The sequence below is a fragment of the Harpia harpyja genome, chromosome 10, assembly GCF_026419915.1.
Source record: "Harpia harpyja isolate bHarHar1 chromosome 10, bHarHar1 primary haplotype, whole genome shotgun sequence".
In the NCBI taxonomy this organism is placed as follows: Eukaryota; Metazoa; Chordata; class Aves; order Accipitriformes; family Accipitridae; genus Harpia; species Harpia harpyja.
This window is the reverse complement of record NC_068949.1, coordinates 7,973,198-7,997,276: the sequence shown is the minus strand read 5'-3', so window position 1 is coordinate 7,997,276 and position 24,079 is coordinate 7,973,198. Positions and strand designations below refer to the sequence as shown.

At 40.1% G+C, this 24,079-nt stretch overlaps 1 protein-coding gene across 8 annotated transcripts in view; it reads right to left on the bottom strand.

Annotated features, from left to right (window-relative positions):
• Positions 1 to 4,522: 4,522 nt before the first annotated feature.
• Positions 4,523 to 24,079, bottom strand: part of PCDH15 (protocadherin related 15) — a 725,853-nt gene continuing 706,296 nt past the window's right edge. For 7 of the 8 annotated variants that reach the window (XM_052799247.1, XM_052799249.1, XM_052799246.1 and 4 more), the window contains 5 exons: positions 15,871 to 15,892; positions 14,269 to 14,307; positions 12,351 to 12,424; positions 11,365 to 11,497; positions 4,523 to 5,987 (listed from right to left, as the gene is read on the bottom strand). In XM_052799247.1, the coding sequence (XP_052655207.1) occupies positions 5,433 to 5,987; positions 11,365 to 11,497; positions 12,351 to 12,424; positions 14,269 to 14,307; positions 15,871 to 15,892 (823 nt within the window). In that variant the 3' untranslated portion in view covers positions 4,523 to 5,432. Of the gene's footprint in view, positions 5,988 to 9,123; positions 10,588 to 11,364; positions 11,498 to 12,350; positions 12,425 to 14,268; positions 14,308 to 15,870; positions 15,893 to 24,079 lie in introns of all 8 variants that reach the window. The other variant, XM_052799253.1, reaches the window with a different exon arrangement.

Sequence of the window (24,079 nt, the reverse complement as noted above, 5' to 3'; positions counted from 1 at the left end):
CTTTTCTATAAGCATCCTGTCCCTGGCTCCCCCCAAATCTCCCCAAAACCCTCTGACTGGACTTCTGCAGCACTCACAGGGCTGCCAGGAACACCTCCCCTGGGAACAGGCACTTGCAAAGTTTCTGGTAACTGCTGCAATGAGATAAGCCCTGTACCTGCCCTCGCATTTGACTTTGCCAGGTACCGTGTCCACAGTCTTCTGGGAGTAGACAAGGAAGTCTTGAGCGGTATGCACTAAAAAGGCTAATTTTACCTTTGCTGCCTTAAAAAGGTGATGATGTTTTCTATTCTTTAAGCATTTCAGCAGAGCTTTGAGGGTGAAGAGAAAGACTTTTAACACTTTGACACATGATCTTGTCCTTGCTCTTTCAAGAACCACAAAAGAGCCACTGTACAGGCACCATCCCTTCCCGAAACATGCTTTTGAATACAGCGCAAACAACTTACCGGCTATTACCCGCTCCAAGCAAGGTCAGCCTGACCAAAGCTAGAGTTTCAATGGGACCTCCTGAAAGCCAAATACTGGTTAAAACCTACAGGCCTACACAAAGCACGGTACCTCCAAGGGTCTCCACGTTTCTGCCCAGTGACCTGGTGGATTTGCTGCCTGAGCAGCTCTGTGCGGTTCCTCCAGCTCTCTGTGGAAACTGCTGCTCCTTGCCAGGTGGAGAGCATACAAATGAAGCCTTCTCAGGCTAGAACCACTCACTATTTCCAAGCAGCCCTCTCCACACAACCAGGATTGGGAGCTTGCATCCCCTTCTGCTGGACTCTAGCACAGGCTCCCCATGCCTGCTCGCCCCGTGCTGGCTGCTTAGACAGAGCCAAATGGCGGCAATTCCTGAACGTCACGGCCATCCATGTGTTTCTACGGCATCCATACGGGGACAGGCAAACGCTCCTCGGAATGCTGCAACTCATTCTGGGTATCGCAATGCTGCATTGCAGACGGCCGTTGCTTAACAACAGTTTGCAGGGTTGGTGTTGCTCGTGTTGGGTGGCTCGCGAAAGGAACAATATAATTTTATCACGTATTGGTAAAGAGCAACAATCAGTGCCAGAAAGATAAACTGCGTTCCAGCCGTCCAGGCTGGTGCCACCCTGAAAGCTTCGGTTTTGTTACGTTACGAGTGAATTACCTGATTCTGCTCATGTTGTTGCTACACTATTGATCCAGGTCTGTGCTACAGCTTTATCATTTGATCAGCTAGGCTTAGTGCTCCTAGTCCAAACAGTTAAATTACTGAAACTCTCTTCTTCCAATAATAAAGAAAAAAGGTAATGTTCCTCAGTACTCATCTAATGGGCTTTTGAGAACCAGCTGCCTTCAAAATTCATGTGATAAACTGCACCATTCTTTGGGTTTATCCAACCTCGTGGTTTATCAATACTTTGTAATAAATGAAAGTCTTTCTCAGACTATAAATAATGAGACAGTCAGTGGTAACTTAAAGTTACCACTTCTGCATGCAGCATTTGAAGCCAGCAAGCGCGTGCTGAGCAGGAGAACACTGCTGCCCTTTTTATTTCTGGCTAGCTGTGTGTCTTTGCACAGCCACAAACTAGGGCTTGATGAGAAAGCAGTCAAATGTATAACCCCCATTTGCAGCTCTATTACAAATCTTACCAGGTAAGAAGCATTCATCACCATCCACCGGCTTTAAAATACACTGAATTGTAAAGTTTTGCCTTACAACTGATATTTGTTAGAGGCAAACAGATGTAAAAAAGGGAAGCCACTTCCCAACCACTGATATCATCACACAGAAGCAACCTGGGGATGACCACCACGAGAAACCAGCACCACCATGGCTGTGATCTATCAGAGACTTTTTAAAACATCAAGCTGTATTCCCTTAGGGGCGTGTGACGCTTTCCAGAAAGCACTTCCGTGGTTGTGACTGGCCCAAAATATCCCATTCCCACTAGGTGTTTTTCCACCATGTAAGCTGAATTTTCTGTCAGAGATTGGTGCTCTTCTCCCACTGCTAAAAATTCAGGGTTTTTTCAATCTCTTTTCCATTTTGCTGACTATGCAAGTTTTCCAGCCACATAACCAGGTTCTGGAATGATTCACCCCAGGGTGGGTGACTTCACTTTGCCAGCAGAAGGCACCAAGACAGACACACACATCACCCACCACGACCGCACTGTCCTTTTCCCCACACCAACCCAGGCAAATCCTAGGTGCAAGGACTACCTACCCCTAATGCATAAATATTTTAAGCTTCCTAACAGGTCCCAAATAGATCTGCCAGGCTGTTTTTACAGTCTTGCTCATAGTGGTATATGCTTAAACAAAGGAGAAAGAAAAGAAGTTTCTATTTTTCTCCTGACATTCCTTGTTCTGCCTCACAGTAGGCATTACACTGCCCTTCTACAGCCACACAGTCAGTCATTTGAATCTTGCTTATACTGAAAATGAAGCAGATGCCATACTAAACCACAAAACTATCAGTGCCTGCTTGGAGGAGTGTACAAATTAAATCCATGTCAGGAACAATGATTATCACCTTGATCGGTCAGCCAGTGAGTAGTTCTGCCACCCAGGGGAAAACGCTCGTGCCTTGCATCAGCTTTACAAATTTCAGTGCCTAAATAGCTGTAAATTATATCCCAAGACCCAGATATGCTATTCTACTTACTGGATCCACCAAAGCCATGCTAATACTTCGCCTCCCAAAGGAAAAGTAGAAGTAACCTTTTTTTACTGTATCAGCCTGTACTGTTATCACTGTTGGTTCTGGCACCCACTGCCTGCTCACAGTCTAAAATCTGTATTCATTTACAGTATGGTATCCCCAGAAAATAAAGACTCAAATTCTGTGTTGATTTACAGTATTAATTCCAGAAAAAAAGAAAAAAAAAAAGAAAAAAGAAAAAAGAAAAAGAAGAAAAAAGAAAAAAGAAAAAAAATACCTCCCCCAAATCTTCTGCACCTCCGAAAGATTTCACAAAGCCCTCTCTTTGCCAACAGTATTCAAGATTTTGAAAGTCACTACAAGTTTAGCTAAAATTGAGCTAGATTTAGGTAAACCCCAGCCATAGCTGAAAAAGTGATATTTCTTATGCTCTTTGCATTGTGGGAAAAGTTCTGAGCGCTTGGACAGCACAAAGGAGACAGTGTTGACAGGTTTTGCCTTTGATAAGCATACACAGCACTACCGACCACCAGTGTTAGGCCTGACAATCCTTCACAGAGCTAGAGCTAAAGCTGGTATAGCTGCGAGTCTCTAGAAAATGAAACAATTTTTTTTTCCCCTCGGAAAACTGAGAGTAGCTGGGAGAAAATGTTTCTCTAAAAAGCATATGACTTTATCGAAGTATTTAGTAAGGACTGAACTGACAGCTCTTGCAATAAAAATGATGTAGTGAAATAATAACAGTATCTTAAACAGGATGAAAATATAACATTTTACTAGTTATTTCAAAGAATAGATTTTTTTTTTTTTTCTTCCATCATTCTTATCTATATGTTCAGACTCTAGCTAAACTCCAAACAGCTATTTTTTGTTCGGTACCAAGTGCAAGTATGCCAAGACAAAAGAGTGAGGAGAAAGAAATACCCGGTCCTTTTTTTTTTTTTTTTTTTTCCTTGCGTGGTAGGCTACATTGCATTTCTCATGCCTAAAAAATAGCACTGTCTCTGAAAATATTTGGTCAGAAACCTCAGCTTGAAAAGGAGGTATTTGACAGAAATGTCACATTTACATCAGCGTAACATGCGAACAGCTTCTAAAGACAATCATTAACAGAAACCTTGTGGAGAACCTGTGCAAGGGGAAAACAAGCACAACCATGGTAGCAGAAGTCCATTTATGCCAGGGCAGAACCAACAGCCATCGTCATCCAGATCTTGTGGTGAAACTTCAACTACAGCAACAGGGAAAGAATGATGATGCCAATCATTTCCTTACTAATCACATGCATTTATCTGTCAACTCTTCCTATCTTTCGAGAGGTGTCCATATTGTTCTCACAACTAGTTTGATCTTATCCTGGAAAAAAAGTCTGCGTAATACAACAGGACACTTTGCTCATATGAATATGTATCTTCTTTTTTTCCTTCCTATATCACACTGGAGAAAAACACTTTGGTCTGTATTGCTAATGTCTTTTAGGTACTGGGGACTATGAACAGTGGCATTTCTCAGCTCCCTATTCAAGTTGTAACACAACACACTCACTACTTTGAGGTGCAAATAGAAATTGTAAGCAGATGCCAAAATTTATCTAGTGTATTTTACAAGTAATGCTTACTTAGAGTTTTTGAAACAATTCTGTGTGTGTGTTCTGTCACCCTTTGCCCTTCACAGATCTGTTTATGCATATTAGCCTCGTAAAATATTCACTTTTTATCCTCTTCACCATGATCCATTTGTCTTTTCAGCAGGTTTATGTTCAACGCTACTGGAGTGGAATGGTGATTGTACCATTTAACCCAACAGCTAGCTGGGCTTGAAAATGTATCCATCCCCTTCCTATTAATTACTCTTTAATGCCTATTTCTATCACACAGACTCGTGTATCATCCTGGTTTATTTCGGAGGAATATAGCCACAGGATGACAATTATTGATGGAGCATAAAAACCAGAGCTAAAGACCATATAAAGAAGAAAACAGAACTGATGTGGGAAGGGATGAAAAGATGAAAAATTGACTAGAGAAGAAAATTGGAATGAGCTAATTTACAAAAGAAAATGAACAAACCATGGCCAGGTAACTCTGAATAAGATTAATTGCTATATATTTCCTTCCTCTCTGTAATTTTTATCTTATTTAATCTTCTATTCCACTTTTCTATGTAATGGTGCTACACTTGTACAAACTCCAATTCCACTCTTACATAAGTTTGCTAGCTGGGTGTTGAGCGAGATCCTCTGTTTGCATAAACTGGTATATCACTACTGACTTTGGTATTGTTACTCAAATTTAAGCCAGTCGAGGATTTGCTCCATTGACTTTCATGGATTTATTTTTAATTTATTACTCTGAGTTCAGAATCAAGAGCTCTGGATATAAATCTTGAACATAAATAGACAATTTCCAAATCTAAACAGTATAGCCACAAGTACCATACAGAAAAACAAGCTAGGCATGTATAGAACTGTCTGAAAAGTCAACCAAATGTTGCTGTGCATTTATTAGTAGTTTACTGTTTATTAAACAATAAATCAAGATCCAAAAAACCTAATTAATTTAAATGAAGTATTGTTTAGTGAAATGGGAGCCTGTCAAAATAGTTGTTGGGGAGGACAATTAATTGGTACAAATGTGAGTGCAAATTTTGTTTTTAAACTTTAAAGCGTGTTGTTTGTAGTATACAACATATGTGCACAATACAAATTTCATACATTTTCCTCAGTGACAATAAAAAGCGCAGTTTATTATAAACTGAAGTAAAAATTAAAATTAAAAAAAAAAAAAAATCACAGTTTTGTCATTGGTATGTGAAGGTTGTTCCAAGGGCCCATCCAGAGCTCCTCTTCATCTGACTGTGTGTGTTCACTGTGCGACTCCAAGGGCTCTTTGACATCCTCATTATCAACAACCGATTCGTGCTCTTCTGTGCTTTTCATTTTGGAGCCCCCTGGCTTTGTTACTATATTTTCGGCCCCTATAGTAGAGGAAGCAAAGGAGACACTGCAAGGTCTTGTGTTCATTTTATCACTAGAAGATGGTCCCTTTGACAAGGTGTTCAGTGGTACATTCTCCTCATGTGTCACTGCAAGCTTGTCCAGTTTCTTGAATTGTTTCCCCAGCCTCACTGGAGACGTGACTTTTAAATTATTACCAAGGCAAACACGACGGGTTCTGACAACAGAGCCATTCTGTGCAACGTAGATGTTACCATTGATGTTGTTTTGAATGTTCGGGTTATTAAGACGATTCCTCTGGCTGGAATCGGGAACACTGTCTTCTCCAGTGGAGCTGGTCTCATACTCTGGGTCGACTATCAGCTTGATCCTTTTCTTTCTGGCCCACTATTTGACAATAAATAGAAATGTTGTTAAATCTCAGCACTATTTCTTACATTTTCCTGCCCTTTTCTATCTGTTATTTATCTTGTCTTTTATCTAGACACTTATATGAATTTTTATTAACTTGGTCTTTTGTACCATTCCTCTTTGGTTGTACACAGATATTTCTTAATTGTTTTGATCACCACTGTGTGCCCCTATCATGTATACCTAATGGCCTGAACACGCAAACAATTCTTTGTACTAAAAAGTCATAAGACATAAAAATTAATTTTAGTTCATGAACTGCATAATACGAGTCAGATGTAGTGTAGAAGAACTGTGATTTTTTTCTTCAGGTTTGGAAAGTAGTGAGAAATTTGGGTTCTTGGGTGTTTTGTTTTTTTTTTTTTTTTTGCTGAAGATGCATTCAGCTGTGCTCCCATTAAGTCATAGTGCACCTCCCTTTAGCGAATCCTGAGAACGGAGCCATTACTTTCTGAAGGTTAAAATCACAATATTGGTAAGCCAGTCATATTTTGACACATTTTTTTCCTCAGTCTGTCTTACAAAGAGGGATGAAGACCAACTAGATTAATAACCCCTTCTAATAGAAACTGGAAGACACTGATGGTGAAGCCATTGTGTAAGTGATACTTCTAAGAAACTACTGTACTAATGGGTAAATGCTAGGAAGGCCCCCGAAGTTTTCTTCTGGGGTATTACTACATTGTAAATTCAGTGCAGGAATGGCATTGAGCAGGTCTGTTTTACATGCACGACACATCAAGCAAGGAAAGATCTCAGGACCTACACAAGGGAAATTCTCAGGCATGACGTTGGCAAAACTGGCTGGTTAAAAATAGAAAAGCTTGATATAAGGCTTTGTGCCAGTTTCAATCCAGTGGGATCAATGGACATGCTTTGCTATTAAATGGAAGATGGTGGAGAAATGAGACTTTAGATCTTATATAATTTATTTTTTTAAAGAGTTAATGCAAACGATTTCCATGTTGCTGTGAATTTGTACTAATAGGGATTACACAAAACCCCTTACTTATTTTAATTTCTAATTGATCTTTTTAAAATAAATGCCTCCTTGCAGTATACTGAAACAAGCTACTACAATTCTTGAATTAATAATGAAAACACTGATATTTCATTAAGGCAGCAGATACCATCACAGATAACTCCCACTGCAATACATACACATGCACACAAGAAAAGCCAGTTTTTAGAGAAGGAAAATCATGCAGGGTACAAACAGGTGGTGATTACTCTTAAGCTTTTGAGAGGTTACACTTTGTACAAATTACTTGGATGCCTATTCTTTTGTTCCTGATAAAGACATACAATTTTCTTCACACAGATATATTCAGATGGATGAAAAGACTGACTAGTTTAAATGGGATTTACATTAAAACACTGTGTGCAGCTACAACTTTATACTACCTGGGAATGCAAAAAAGTAGGTAAGTGATCATAAACCTAGTTCACATTTCAACTGGAATTAAAAACAGTAGTTGAAAAGTTAGTGTCGCGCTTTGCAGCTCAACATGAATCGTCCTGCCAAGGTAACTCCACAGCAGGCTCAAGTATCTTAAAAATTAGAACATTTTTCTCTCCCCCATCTAACAGAGACTTCCTGGCAGAGCTTTGGTGCATATGCCAGAATTTGTACTAGCTAGAGTACTCACTCACAAGACCAATCCAATACTGGCTCAAAGCTTTAATTTTATTTAGGCTTCTTATGGCTTATCTGGATAAATGTAGGGGTTGAGAAACAGCTCTGTAGGTTTTGATACAAGGTAAACAAAGCACGGATTGCTTGTGTGTATACAAAGCTTGCATACTCTGTGTGCCAACAGCACGGATAAGAGCTCCATGAGGAGGTACATCATGCAAAGGTTGCTTCTTATAGGAAAACACAAAGGCCACTTGTGCTGTCAGTAACAGAAGTCCTTCCTATGCAGTCATGCTCATTCTGAGCAGAACTGTGCTAATGCAAGTGTTACAAGATTTCTCTATTGAATGACATCAGATATCACAGGTTATTGAATTTTAAAAGGCGGATACCAGAATAAAGACCATAGGTGATGGCTACCTTCAGCAATACTTTGCTGTTATGCATCTCAAACTTTTAAACAGATGTTTTAAAAAAATATATAATAAAATCACTGTACTGTTAGGTGGGAAGGGCAGAAGTTGGAAAATGTAATCCATTTCCTCTTCTGACCAAGCTCACGTTGTACATCTACCTCTGCATTCCTGTCTTGCACACCACTGGTACCTGAAACCTGAATCCCATGATCCAGAAGTAGTTTAATCCCAGCTCTGCTGGTAATACTCTGCAGTTTTGGGAGTGTTGCTTTGCTGCAATTTGAGTTGTCCTCCTTGCAAATATGGCTAATGTTTACAGCAAAGAACTTATCTGAAGATTAGCAAATACTGTACAGTAGGGGAACATAAGGTGAAACCATGCATGACTTCTAAGTCTTTTCATCCTCATTATCATTCCTGTTCTTCACTGAATTCCATGTTTTGCCCCTTTTTCTTCCTGCAGTGTTCCATTCTGGGACAGACATAACCTGCATGAACATAGGGCTCTTAATAGGTTTGTGCCATCAGGTTCATCAAGCTATCCATCAGAGCTAATGCAAAATGCAGTGTTACTTTGCTTCACAATGTCCATAATGCAAAAAGGATTAACTCTAAGAATCAACACAATGCCTCTTTAACTACATTTCTGAAATTAGCAGAGAAAAAGAAGTACTCTTTCCTGCCATTCCTGCCAAATTATCTTTCTACATCTACCACTAAGTATACCTGAGTAGTCTCTCAGAGGAATTGTATTAGTTTGGTTTTCTACAGTTCTATCCTTAAGACAGCATATAGGGTTCAAATGCTGAAGCAATAAGCTTTGACATTTTCTTTTTGGCTGCCTCTAGTCAAGTGTGTATCGCATAGGAAAGACCACACAGAAGGCACAGCAAACAAGATCACTCCTTACTGCAAAACGTCCACCTACTGTCGCTCCATTTTAAAAGGATGTAGAATCACCAGCAGTCTCTGACTCTGTAATGGCAGTATCCAGGGTCTCACCTGACTGAGACTGACTCTTTTCCTGGGACATCTTTTTTCTTATTTTCTTTCTTTTCATGTTGGTGTCAGAACTTTGATTCTCAGTATCAGGGGAAGTAGCAGTTTTACCAGAAGTGGGGCTAGCTGTGCTTTTTGTCCCTTCAGTACCTTTGGAAGTGACACTGATTTCACTTTCTAGGCAAGAAGATTCATTCTTACTGATAGTTTCCTCCCTGTCGCTAACATCTGTATCAACCTCTTCTGTGCCTTCATCCATGCTATCCTCACCATTAATAGCTGATTCTCCTCTCTTGTCTTCTTCAGTAGCAGTAGTTTTTGCAGTGGCAGATGTTTCAGAAACTGCCTTATCTGAGTTATCTGCCATCTCATTGGGGCTTGCACTGACTTGCTCCACATCCGCTTGTTCATCTTCTTCTGACACCTCTTCTATCGTGTCTTCTATTTCAAGGCTGGCGGAGGAGGTTTTGCTCTTATAGCTGGATCCTGAAGTTTTCCTGTAGCTCGTGTCCCTGTCACTACCCGATGCATTAAAGCTAATATTTGATTTCTGGCTGGATCGCCTTGCTCTGCCACGAGAGCTACCTCCCCTACTTTTTATACTGGACCTTTCAGTGCTTCTTATACTGCTGGACTCACTAGTCCCTGATTTGCTGTATGAACTTCGTGTAGATGAGCTCTTTGACAGGCTAACATCTTCATCACTGTCAGAGTCTTCCTCATCATCGTCCTCTTCAGATGAGTCCTCCTCCGATTCACTGCTAGAGCTGGATCCAGAGTCGTCATCAGAATCCCCAAAATCGTGCCCAGTTTCTTCATCTGAGTCCACAGTACTTTCAGTGGCTTCATCTTGGTCCAGAGTTACTTTCAAGTAGTCTTTGTCTTCTGACTCCGAGCCAGAGCTACTACTCTTCACAGATGATTCATCTGAAGTGTATTTTCTTCTCTTCTTCTTCTCATAATCACTATCCTCATGTTCACTCTCTGCTGTGATATTTATTGAAACTCCTGATTTTGCTTCATGTCTTTCATATTCTTCCTCTCCTTTTCCTCTTGCATGCACCGAATCTTCGCCAATGGGCTCTTGAAATTTTCTGGAGACACTAATGCGTTTTAACACATGATTTAGTTTTCTCATCGAAGGTCTGTCATCTGTTGATTTCTGGAAGTAACTTCCCCTGATAATCATGCTTTTCTCACCATCCACTTGGCGAGCTGACATCAACTTGGCATAACTGGAATCTTTCCTACCACCTTTGACTTTCCGCAGAATCATCGGGAATATCTTTGCTTTCTTCCATGGAGAATGAGCAAACTCAGTTCTTCCTACTGCTTTGTGAGCACTGACTGCTACGCGACTTAAATGCATCACTGCTTTTAGTTTCCTTTTTCCCTGGCTGGTCCTATATGCTCTTCCAGAACCATTTCTTAGATCCATCCCACCACCTAAAGGTCTACCTTCGATTTGAGCCCCTGCTCTCTGGCTTACAACTCTGCTTGAAGGACCTCTGCCTTGACTCATTCCCTGCAAATTATGAAAATGGAACTTGATTACAATTTCAAAGATAGTTATTGTGAAAACTCTTACTCTAAAGTAAGTCAGTAGGAACAAATGCAACATTTTTTCCCAGCATCAAAACTAACTTACTTGTTTTAGAATAGCTTTTTACCAAAGTTATGGGGAAAGTTTTACTTCTAGAATAGGCTGCAAGTGCACAACTACCTTACTCTGCAACAGGGAAAAATACTGGCTCAGAAATGTTATCTCTTTTAATTAAAACCATGTGATGGATAAAGAGTCTAGCATTTCTGAAAATTAGATTAAAAAACAAAGGAACATTTAAGTCAACTTTCTTCTGGCTGCCACTGACATTTTAAAATTTCTTTACATTCAGTTGTGAACTTTATGATAAATGAGTTTAGGTGTCTGCTTTTCTCAGGGGGAAAATCACCAGTTAGAGGCTGAATATTACTAATACCCTATTTGGTTAACAATATAAAATGGAATTACCTAAGGCTATGTGGATTTTTGCTTTGAATTAGAAATCTACATTGCGGGAAAAATAGATGTGGATATTAAAAGAAACTTTGCAATTCCTTTTTATGTCTAGAAAAAGGGAAAGAGGTGCTGACACAAACTTTACCGGTCATCAGAAGGGCAAACAGTGATTAGCATTGGAAGAGCTGCTTATTTGGTCTATACAGAACACAATATTCTAATCAATTACAAAATACATTTGACAAGGTTTAATGGTCCTTCACCTTGCTGCAGAGACAGAATCAACACACCAGAGACACTTACCTCTTCTGCTGCCGATCCATGTGGACTATAGTAGTAGCCACCATCATTCTCCACCACAACTTCCCCATACTCATCATACATCCCCGAAGGAGACAGCAATCGGCGGCGGCTCCCGTACTGAGGCAGTTCATACCTGGCAAAAACACCATCATCTCTTCGTAACGTGCACCAACGTGTTCACGGGTGTCTCCACACACAGCAACAAATGCACACGCTCACATCCCAAAAGGACAAGAATTTCTTTGCTCTCTTTTCTCTCTACCTTTGAGAAGATGATTATTCTTTTTTCCTTAGCGGTAACACAATCCAAAACCTCTTGCTATTGCAATTGGTCACAAGCCCGTGACAATTGGAGGGCAACCCAGATTGTGAGGTCTCTGGGATCAGTCAAGAATCCCCCAAGTGCAACGACCTTCTTTCCAGGTACCTGATTTTTGGGGTGATCTTTTTTATAATTAGGGAATGAAAGAGCAGGTTCCCTGGGATCAGTTCTGGAGAATCCCTGTGAGCTTGTAAGAACAGCAATAATCCCTGAAGTGCTCCCAGTCAGAGGGGCGTTATCAGAACAAGGCAGGATGATGTTTTTCTAGGTAAATGTAAAAGCCCAGACGCTGGCTGGGAACTGCGAGCAGAAAGTATCAGTCACTGAAGTCAGGCTGGTGAGCCACAGAAGGGGAGGAGATGATGGAAATTAATTTCCAAGACAGCAGAAATATGCAAATAAAAAAGCAAATATAAAAAAAGTATGATAGATGGAGTATACACTCCGCAAGCGTAATAATTAGATTCCTAAAGAAGCAGGGAGTTATACAACGCCCCCTTAACTTTTAAAGAGAGTTTTGTTGTCAGCGCACGCCTTTGTGGACACAAAGATTAAAGTAATCCTGAGGTGAAGTAAAGTCTCCAGATTAGATGCTGTAATAATAAACACCACCAACCTGGAAAAGCAGCATTTTCAGAAATATATAGGAAAAATGAAAACATACCCGTGCTCGTAACTGTAGTAATCTTGCCCATAGTATTCCTGCCCTGGATCAATTCCAGACTCCATACTTAACTCCTGTCAAAAGAGGAACACTGATTGAAGGCAAACAGTTATGCACAGTAATGACTGATGAAAAAGGTGCAAAGAACAGTATCTTAAAGTGCAAACAAGCAAAATAAAAAATGATAATAGTTTGAGGAACATTGACAACTGTCAAGAACCATAATGAGAAGCCAACATGAGCTTTAAATGACCCCTTCCCTGGTGTATTCACTGGGAACAACTGTTCTAAGTCAGCTAAATGCAGATACTATTCTGGTGTGGGACACTGTCTCACCCTGTACAAAAACCTCATTCAGTAAACTGGACTTACAGCAAATACGCTGTCACTTCTTGCGCCTCAAACAAAAAAACTGCGTGGAAAGATTAGGGCTATTTTACTTACACTGTCAGGTCTCTTATTTAATGTTTTCTCAACCATCAACAATCATGAGCGGCGCTGGACTAAGCGAGGTAGTTGTCTGTATCCTACAAAAACGTTAGCATGTCCTTAAGCTCCTTTCACACCCTGTTTGGTATTAGGCTGCTCTGTGGAATACCTCTGAACTGCAGGATGGACACAGAGCACCAGGGCTTGGGTTCTGGCCAGGGACTGCAAGTCGTCTCTACCTCACAGCTTCCGAGAGGTTTTTCTCCTGTCCGATGAATTTAAAGTTGTGTCAGAGCATCTCGTCATAATTACTGATAACGACTGCAGAAACTATCACCATTCTGTACCACAAAAATACCATCAACAGCAACGTCTCACAAAAGCTACATTTGCTCTATGGCTTATTCTGGAAATGATATTGGGTCTAAAAGATTTGAAACAGAAAGTATTGGGTTTATAACCCAGAGCGGCCTTTGCACTTGCACTTCACAGCAGTGTGCTAAAGCTTTCATTACCTTGGCAGGCAAACTGCTTAGTTCATCTCTAGGTACAATAATCAATTACCAGTTGACTGACATCTGAAAAAATAGATTGTGGTTGGACAGCGAGGACATTATTCTGTCTGAGAATCTGGACACGAAAGTAGGAGGGCTTTCACTCTGTGTGATGAAGTCCATGGGAGCAACTAAAAGGTGCTCAAGGGGAATATACCACGATGCAGTAAATTTAAGGCATTTAATTAAAACAAAATAAATGGGGTTACAATGTCAGAACTTTCTTTTCATCTAAAAGAGTCGGGGGGGGGAAATACTACATAAGACAGACAAGTTTTTATTAGGAAATGTCCTGGTTTCAGCTGGGATAGAGTTAATTGTCTTCCTAGTAGCTGGTACAGTGCTATGTTTTGAGTTCAGTATGCAAAGAATGTTGATAACACTGATGTTTTCAGTTGTTGCTCAGTAGTGTTTAGACTAAAGTCAAGGATTTTTCAGCTTCTCAAGCCCAGCCAGCGAGAAAGCTGGAGGGGCACAAGAAGTTGGCACAGGACACAGCCAGGGCACCTGACCCAAACTGGCCAAAGTGGTATTCCATACCATGTGACGTCCCATTTAGTATAGGAACTGGGGGGAATGGGGGCGGGGGGAATCACCAGTCGGGGACTAGCTGGGTGTCGGTCGGCAGGTGGTGAGCAATTGCACTGCGCATCATTTGTACATTCCAATCCTTTTATTATTGCTGTTGTCATTTTATTAGTGTTATCATTATCATTATTAGTTTCCTCTTTTCTGTTCTATTAAACCGTTCTTATCTCAACCCGCGGGTTTTGCTTCTTTTTCCTGATTTTCTCCCCCATCCCACTGGGTGGGAGGGGAGTGAGTGAGCAGCTACGTGGTGCTTAGTTGCTGGCTGGGGTTAAACCATGACAGGAAATTATGTAAAAGCCATTTAAAAAGTTATAGAATAATTAAGAAATGAATAATAATGGTACCTCTGGTCTGAGAAGAGAAGGTCTCAGCAACTGCTGTTGCTACAAAAGAAAATGAGAAAGGGGTTAATTAGGTGGCAACAATTAAAGTGCAGGTCATTTGTGTTTGAGTTAAGATTGGAAAGAAATCCTAAGAACACACGTCCTTCAGAGCCTTTTGTACAGCAGTCGCCTGGATACCTCCATACTCAGTGAGAACACTGCTAAGCACCTAATGTAGTGAAATCCCTTTACAGCCCACTATTTCTTTTGCCTAATAGAAAATCAAATTCCCAGTTTATGTGGTGATTCTCTAAATTATTTACCTCAAGAACTTCTGTCAGAGCCCAGGAGAACTATTGTGTGGTGTATGTTGGAGACAGCAGGGAGACAATGGTAGACAAAAAATTATCCACAACAGGTAGAAAACAAATCTATGGGAATTGGCAGTAAAGTCTGTGATTCAGCTATTAAAAACCTGAAGTGATTTCATTTCTTACCCAAGCTTCTACTGCAATACCATCACTTTAATTCTCCATCTATATTTATATACTTCTGTGGCTTTCAACTGAGTACCTTGCAACCACAAATATACTTTAATTCACAGTACCAATAAGACAGTGAAGGATTCTCTCACTTGTTTTCTCTACAGCTTACATGTGATTTCTTTGTGTATGCGGCATGCAGTGAGAAAAGCATGCTGATGTGAGGGAAAAGACCCTGGGAGGCTGCACGGAGAGGACCAACAGGATGATACGGCTCCTCTCAGGTGTGTCACAGCTAAACATGGGTCAGTTTTGGTAGTCATGCTGTTAATTACTCTGCAGCTCCAGTTTTCTGCAAATGACATTCTGATGCACATCACTTGCTGTTCTGTAAATTAGGATTGATTTACTCAGGAAAATCAGTACCATTGTCCCCACACTCCTCCCCAAACTCGGTGGCACTATTTCAGCCAAGTTTCCTGGTCAAAACCAAACCCTGAGAGATGGGGAAGGTCTGTATCTGAATTATGAGACATGAATCAGCTCTGCAAAGGGAGGAAAAACCACAGCAGGACAACAGAAAGCTTGCAATTTGTAAAGCACCACTGAATAAGGAGCAGCAGGCTCCAGGCGCACACCTTAAGATTAGTAAAACTGATCCAGCTCTCAGCAGTAAATATCAGCCTTTATGATAGAAATGTATTTTGGAGAATTTTCCAATTATTAAGTAAGTTCATTCAGATTTCTGAAGGAAACTCCCCATGTTATTCATCTCTGGAGAAAAAGATGCTGCAAGAACAAGAGACCACGCTGAGTTGCAGAGAAGGTCTGTGTAGTCCAGTACCAGGCCCATGACAGTGGGCAGCGGCAGATGATTAGGCGTGCCTTAAGAAAACACAGCAAGCGTGGAGGGAAACGGCTTTTGGCAGTTTGTTGAGCAGCAGTCTCCTAGCCTAGAGGTTATGTCTGTGCCACGATGATTACTAGCCTCCAGTGAATCTATGCCTCATGAACTTTTTGAACCACTTTATATTTCTGGCCTCTAAACCACCCCATAGCAATGAGTACCACAACACAGGCTGTATGGGAAAAGTATGTTGATGTAATTAATATTTTAAACATAATTGGGGAACAACCTTACCTCTTGCTGTGCATATCCTCGCCTAGAAGTCAGAAAAAGAAAAAAACGTATTAGTATACTTCTGTGAGACTATGTAAAGATGCATATTGCCATTCTTTCTGGACAGAGGTGAAAAAATAATGTAATTAGAAATATTAGTAGCAAGAAAAGAAGTACATATCTACAATACAAAATATGTTTTTCTTTAGATTTGCTCTGGACTTAGGAATCATTGCATGAGAAACGCTAGTGAATCTTTGGGATCTTTTCTTGCTTTAGATTGCAAATGAATGAGAAGAAATCCCCAATCCCCACAAGCCAGAGAGCCAGCGCACCCAGTGGAGCTCAGCAAAGGGAAAGGGGGCGAATGCTGTGTTTGGCTTTCCTTGCGCTCCCATAAGAGAGGTCCTGCCCAGCCACCTTCTCTGTTGTCTCAGAGACCATCTACAAAGAGACTCTGTTATTTCATGCAACTGCTTAAACAGTGAAACAGTTTCTCTTCTACTTCTGGACTTCCTGTATCCACTCGGGACTCGCTAGAAATTGGCCTGGAGCTTCTATTACTAATTTCTTGTAACAACATTATTATTAAAATTACACATTTCCTAACATTTGCTCAGGAGGGGGGAGTTAAATTATTTTTGCTACCTATGATTATTTTGCCACAGGCTTTGTGCTTTTGATCTTATTGGAAATTTTTTGTTGTTGGTTTAATTCATTTTCTTGGAGCCATTCATATGCATGACAAATGCACTTATGTCTATCAAGTTCTCCATTTTCATATTTTGTGCCAGAAAATTAAAATGGTTTAGACAAAACCAGGGAACACCAATTTAGGTCTTAGCATTATTATTAAGGATAACCCTGGATTTTATTACTTTTTTTTTTAAGAAGGAGAGGGTAAATGCTCAAAATTATGTTGAGCTTAACCTAGTACACAGACAGCAGTCTAGGGAAAGTCTTTAATTACACTTCAGTAAATAATAAAGAACAGAGTAGAAGTCCTTTTAATTCTTTAATATCACCATCTATAAAGTGTTCTATTAATATTCAGCACATGGAATTGATTATCAGCATTAAATTAATGCTGTTGCCCATGTAATATAAAACTAATGAACAACTGAAATGAAGATTTATCATTAAAAGATCGTCTGTGACTTTTCAAAGCCCACTTGAGGAACACTGTATTTAGTTTCCATATCGCCTACAACAATCTTCAGATAAAGGTCTTGCGTTGCATAGAGGATAAGTAACCCTATTACTCTTAATTGCTCTCGAGTACTCACTATATTGCAGATTAAAAGCATAATATAAGTAATTCTAATTAAATTTGGAATTCAACTTTCTTAAAAATAGCACCACGCTGTGTTTTGAGAGATGCTTATACTTCTCTTATAGTTTTGTGTGGCCATGATTAGATGAAAAAAAAGCCCGCAACAGGCAAAAAATACCCGTTCACTCAATACAGCACAAGGATCTATTCTTACAAAAAGGCAAAGGTCAAAACAACATCAGTTGTTTCCAGGAAGGAATTAAAGCTCTCCACCGAGGGAGGAATTGCTTCTGGATAAACACTATCAGCCAGACTTCACTGCAGTCAGTCAGAGAGAAATCTTCAATGCAAAATGGGAAGCAAGGACATAGTGCCTATGATGATGTAGGATAATATGACAGCTAGTATACACTGCTGGTACTTAACATGAAAAAGAAAACAAGAATGAATTTACGTGTACAAAATGTGCCAACCTTTCACAGATCTGTATTGCTAACATAGGATAAAGGAACTGTGATTTGCCTAAAGCAACAATTTTCCCAATTACTGGCATCCAAGCAGGCATTTGCTATTTCATACTTTCTATCTGTTTCATATTAAAAGCAAGACCATCATAAACTCCAAATACTACAGATACTGCTCAAAGCAGGCAACTGCTCATCAATTAGCCCTGACTCTTAAAATGGAGGTTTCCTGCAATTCATAGCTGGAACTGAGCAGAAAGAATCTGGAAGGGAGATGAGTGATGATAGGCTACTGCTCGATTTCAGCTTTGTAAACAGGTTTGCAAAGAAGCACTTTCCACTGATGCAGTCTCTGCTCCTGCTCAGAACTCAGCCCAGTCAAGCTGGTGATGAAAGCATAACAGCTATATCCAGGGTCACATCTGACCCTAATTAACCAAATCAGACAACCTGAAGAGGGGTCAGTAAGCTTATATATGCTCAACTTCTTACCAACTACTATGCTGTTTATAATACTTTGTAGTGCTGCAGAACTGCAGTAGCATCCAGACATCTCAGTGGGACAGAACTTCCCTGGGTTAGGTTAAAAATACATGCTATTGGTACAGTTTCCTTCCCGGTCTAATAGAATGATTATTTTAACAAAGGCTATTCAAAAAAACAGCAGGAGAACAAAGGTTGCATTAATTCCAGACAAAATGAACCTAACTTCCAACTTACTAAAGGTTTCCAGAATGAGAAAGTAGGTGTTCCTCGTTAGTGAAGAGCTGATTACCGTGACCCCCACAGACTCTTCTGAGACTGATGAAACTAAATATTTAAAAAGGAGCTCCTGTGTGATGTCCACTCTTTCTGCTTAAGGAATGCCACAAATAATTGTAGCCAAATAAAACCTTTGGAGTTTATGCTGTGAATTACTAAGCAGCTGCAGCTTTACCGCGTGACACTAGATGCTGCAAAATTAGGTCATATTTGTCTGCTATTTCACTAGTGATGTAATGAACTTCACAAAAGCACCTGTTATGGGTCTACCAGCTCTAAAGTGGCATTTGGGTACTTAAATTCACATCTCTGTCTTAGGGTCGATCCACTCTGAACATGCTTAGCACAATAATTTCTCACACTCATCTCTGCACACTTTCCATTGTCCCACTGTCTCCATGCCAGGATCATGGCAGACACACAGAAACAAGTAAACATGCAAGCCATCTTCCGATGCTGGCTCTTAAAAGTTTCTCTACCTAATAGCTTCTGAACTTGACTATTTGCTGCTGGTGCTGCAGTCATGCCACTCTTGGAGAATTTAGCATCATCGGCAGGTATTCTACATGTGTGCATCTCGTAAATTATACAGATTGTGTTACAGCAAAAATGCTATGATCAATAATCATTCCCCTCACACATTTAGCTACTATATGTGTCTTGGAACTACATTCTAGCCCAACAAGACTTTTAAGCAAAGAAAAATTCTAATGCACCAGTGAAACTTGTGTGATGGAGTTTATGGAGTTTGACTCTGGGACAAAGAAAGAGAAACTACCTTCAGCAGTTTCCGCTTGAAGCATCCATACATGGCCTAACTGCAGATTTAAAAAAAAAAAAAAAAAGGAAAAGAGAAAAAGCCAAGCACCATGGAAATGCTGAGTATCTCTAGACAGTCTGATAAATAATGAATTACCTTTTTGCTCAGAATTACATTTGATACTGAACTGGGCTTTTAGTTTTTCTTCATGATGTAACATCTGCCTTTCCCAATATGTTTTTAAAAATCGTCATATTAAACACAAATATTTTGAATTTTGGCAAAAGACTAAAAGGAAACTTGCAAGGTGAACCAAACTAACGTACATTGAAATGCCCAAACTGCTTTTACTTACCAGTTTTTTCAAAGGACAAGCTAATTTACTACAATGTGACAAATTTAATGTCTGATTTAGATGTCTGTGAGCAAAAAAGCCAGTAAGTAAATCCATGTTATCCATGTTACATGGATTTTTACATGTACTTGAAAAAGCTTCACTTGGTGACACTGATCAGAGTGACTTTATTACAATTTAAGATATGAGATATTTCAGCTGTAAAGCTCATGGCAGACTAGCAGGAAAGTTAGAGAGACGCCAACAAGATGCACATGCAAAATAAAAACCAAACAAATGCTTTGTACATTAAAGAAATTTACAAAATAAAAACTTTCAACATGCAGTTACAATATAAAAAATGCAATGGAAGGCAGAACATAGGTAACAGGAGGGAAGACAGCCAGGTTTACTGACAAATCAAGACAAACCCCTTCTTCTGACTTGAGATGCAAATGTGAGCTGAAAGAAAGCATGCCAGCGTAGCAGAGCGCTGCATCATCTCCCACGGAATACGAAGACACATTACTGCAATAACTCTGGCTCACTATTGCTGAGCCTGCTTACTACCAGTACTTTCTTTCTTTGACATCCAATATTTAACAGTAAGATTCCTCCCAGGTGGTACATTTCATGGGCAAAGCAAGAGATTCCAATTACAGCTGCAGAAAAATCACTCTGCTTACTGATATTACCTACAGTGAAGGCTGCTTAACATAAAGCAGTATCAAGCCCTCTGCTGTCTATGACCGATCGCTGGGTAAAAATGGAAAGTTTTCCCCAAGAATTTTTGGTAAACAGACTAACCACCAGCATCATAGAACAGTGAGATCTAGCTCTGAGACAACAACTTGTAGAATTATTATACATTACAAATTTCTCAGTGAACAGGAAAGACAATGTCTCTCAATTTGGGATTAGGACTGAATAAGTAGTGATATACAGCAGAGAAAGGGAAAAAGTCTGAATTTCTACAGAGTCTGAGGCAGATACCATGTGCTGCATTAGAGTCATCTCACTCAAAATGTTACATGCAGAAAACATCCAACCATAAATATTACAGTGCTGTCGACTGAGACGGAAAGCGTTTCTCAAGCTCCTCCACAACACAGCTCAAGTTGCCATTCTGCTGGTTGTGCTCAGCCACAGCTTCTGGAGTTGGCAGCTCTGGTGTTGCAACCGGTTTGAGCTTAGAAACGTGCTTGGGCAGAATGTGGTTTTTGTCTATTTGGCTGTACATGTTGGCCACAGACTTTTCGATCGCCGCTAAATTCTGAATGTTTTTAAGAATACCTTTCAGCTCCCTACGGGGAGGAGGCTCTGGCACTGTGGCCGGCGGTGGTACAGCTGGCTGTTTGGCAGGGGATTTTGAATGCTTGGCAGGGGAGAGGTGCTGGGTGCTAAGAGGAGATGAAGAAGAAGAAACTGTGGGCAGAGGTGGAGGATGTGGTGGTAACAGAGGAGGGGATGGAGGTGGTTGTGGCAGTGGAGGTGGCAGCAGTGGAGGTGGGGGCGGGGGAATTCTAGGCGGATCTGGAATGCTTTCTATAACTTCTTTGGTCTGAGGAGCTAGAAAACTTTGGCAAACTGATTTCTTTATCCTAAAGGATGGAGGAGTTGGTTTGCGAGTTGGTGGAGGAGAAAGTTCTTCAGGGTAGTCGTGGTGAGTGATGATTACAGAGGGGACCGCAGAGGCCTCCGGTTCAACTACTTCAGCACAAGGTGTTGGAGAGGACAGAGGAGAAGAGTGAAGGCAAGGAGAAGCAACCACACTTTTAGGAGACTGCTCTAGCACGTTCTCTCCTTCTTGGAAACAGACGCTGTGTGTTGGCGATCGGATGGATTTCACATCAGGAGATTTCACTTGTTTCATTTCCTGCAAAGCCTGCTGCTCAAACTGTCTTGCCTTCTCTTTTACAGTTAACTTGGGGCCACTTAATTTTTGAAATAGTGGACTGCTAATATCAACACCACTATGCTGATTTTCAGTTCCTTCATTCTCTGCTTTGAGTCTCTCCTGTTGCCACTGAATGGGGTCGAAGATAACTGGCCTACTCGGAGAACCAGGCGTGTGTCTCTTAGTAACGTGAGTTGGTACTGTCCACGCACGGTGACTGCCTCCCAAAGAGGCATCTCTCAAGACCAGTCTTGAAGGAGAAAGAGTATCTAGAGTATCGTTTCTTTTCCGCAGAAACCCAGCAGCAGCGGGACTTTGAGTGACACCTTCCACATATAATGGGTTTTGAGTAGTTAATGGGTTCTCATCAGATAAAAAAGTAATGTTACTTGAAGATTTGGGGAGATTATTGTTCAATGATCCATTGATATTAGATTGCTTGTGAGCCTCAATAGCACGGGAAGCAAAGCTGCTTATAACTCTCTGACGGTCTCCTTCTTCTAAGACTGACTTTTTTCCCCTGCTTTGTTGAAAATGGTAGAGAAGAAAAAGACTTGAAAGAAAAGAAGATAATCACATGTGAGGAAACATGCATGGACACAGATAATTATGAGAGAGAAAAAAAGAACTTATGATATGAATCAGAGCCATTAAGTTACTTCTAGCAAACTACTATTATCCAACAGAAAGATCACATTTACTAGACTACTGGGCAAGACATTTACTTTTATGTCTTCTTTAAGGGAGAAGGACTTGAGGAGGATGAAAACTTAAAACAAGTTTTCAGCTACTCAGCGAGTTCAAAAATAAGTTAAACTCTTCTTAAAAAAACCCTTGGATTTCAAAATTATCAGTCAATACCATACCCTATCTCCCCAGTGACAGAAAACGTCAATGCTACGTAGTTTTGCGATACAATTTCTCTGTGACATAACATGGACTCATGGCATGTGTACTGTATGTATGTATATATAATTGTGTCTCTATCATTCAAACGGCAGTGGCACTGTGCCATACTGCACACAGCCAACGCAGAATATTCACAGGGATTTTTATGTTAAACCTATTCTGTAATAATCATGCATCAAAACTCCACTATTCTATGAAACACATGTAGGATTAGGCAGTCTTTCAGTGTGCCTGCATTGCCTTTTAAGGACTGGCCACAGGTCACACAAAATTAGAACTGTGGTTCAAGCCAACGGTGAGCCTGAAACGGTGGCCCCAGGAGGAGTCAGAGGTGCACCCAGGCACACCTGAAGCGTAGACCTGTAGGGTCTCTGTGAGGTGGCCAACAGGAGCTGAAGCCAGTCAGCGGAGATGCATGTCAGACTCAGACCATTCTCCTGACACTGATTCTTAAAGAATTACCAAGCTGGGCGTTATTTCTTGCATTTATGATATACATATTGATGCAGAAGCATCAGTATGTGTATGAGTTTCATCTCTGCGCCATGTTAAACCAAATGAAAAACCTCTGCAGCTGGATTACATTGAATTTCTACACCAAAAGTAGGAGGTCTCACCATTTTCTGGAATTCATCTAGCACCTCTGAGTGACTCATTAACCTACCTTCCTCAAAGATTTTTAATATCACAAAATTCTGAACAGATCTTAAGTTAAACAGTATTTTAAAATCAGTATCTGCCTGCTAGAAAAGTGTGTCCTTAGAGCCCTATTTTAAATAATGCTCACCTGAGGCTGAAAATAAATTTATTTCCCCCAAACCCGTGACAAATTTAAGATATTGGCCAATGTCAGATAGAGCTAAAAACAAACCCCTTATCCTTTCAAAGAGAAGATTACCCTTGTCAGCAATGAGATCAAATCAAAACGCATTTCCATTGCTGCCGTATTTATTGTAACTGAACAGACGTGCTGTCTAGCATGGGGATGCAAAAAAACCAAACCACCCCAAAACAAAAACAAAAACAAAAGTCTTAAAAAGGACACCTACTCTAAAACCTCTCTGAAATATTAAATATATCTGTAAGACAGGCTATGGTGAGAACATGATGGCATAAGGGAACATTATGGTAGAAACGGGGTATAAAGACTGAATTCCACTTTTGTACAATTCACTTATAACTTCACTATCTCTGCCTAATACTGGTACTCCACATTTTGAATGCCATACTTAAAACCATTCTATTTTCTGCAGTTAAGCAACTGCAGCTAAAGTATAGCATAAGTAACAATGACTTCTACACACACACACAAATCAAAGTATCATATAAAACTATTTTTAGCAACTTAGAGCTGTCCAATATTTTCACAAAACCTTCTGAGTTAAAAATTCTAAGTCTTGTCTCTACCAAAATTTGAATCATATTCTTTAGAATTTAGATAAAAAAATGATTAGGCTTTATTAACAAAGGAGTAGGGGAAAAACTACATTTTCCATGATTATGTGAATGTTGGAAGATGGAAGTTTTAGACCTCTTGGTCAGATGGATTCCATCTTTTTTTGGTGGTGTTTTTTCATATCTCAGAAAATATTACCAAATTTAAATGAATGGAAATTTAACCTCTAGTGGTTAAATATTCCCTAGCAAAACTGGAAGAGAAATTTAAATAACTAGATACCAGATAGGAGTTAATTAAGAGATATTAAATCTCCTCTAAGTTATTTAATAAATAAAAGTGCCCCGAAGGCCTGTATTTATTAATGAAACACATTTGCTTCTTAACTTTTGTTTCTTGTTTTGACTGGGAGATCACCCACGCAGAACAGCCACA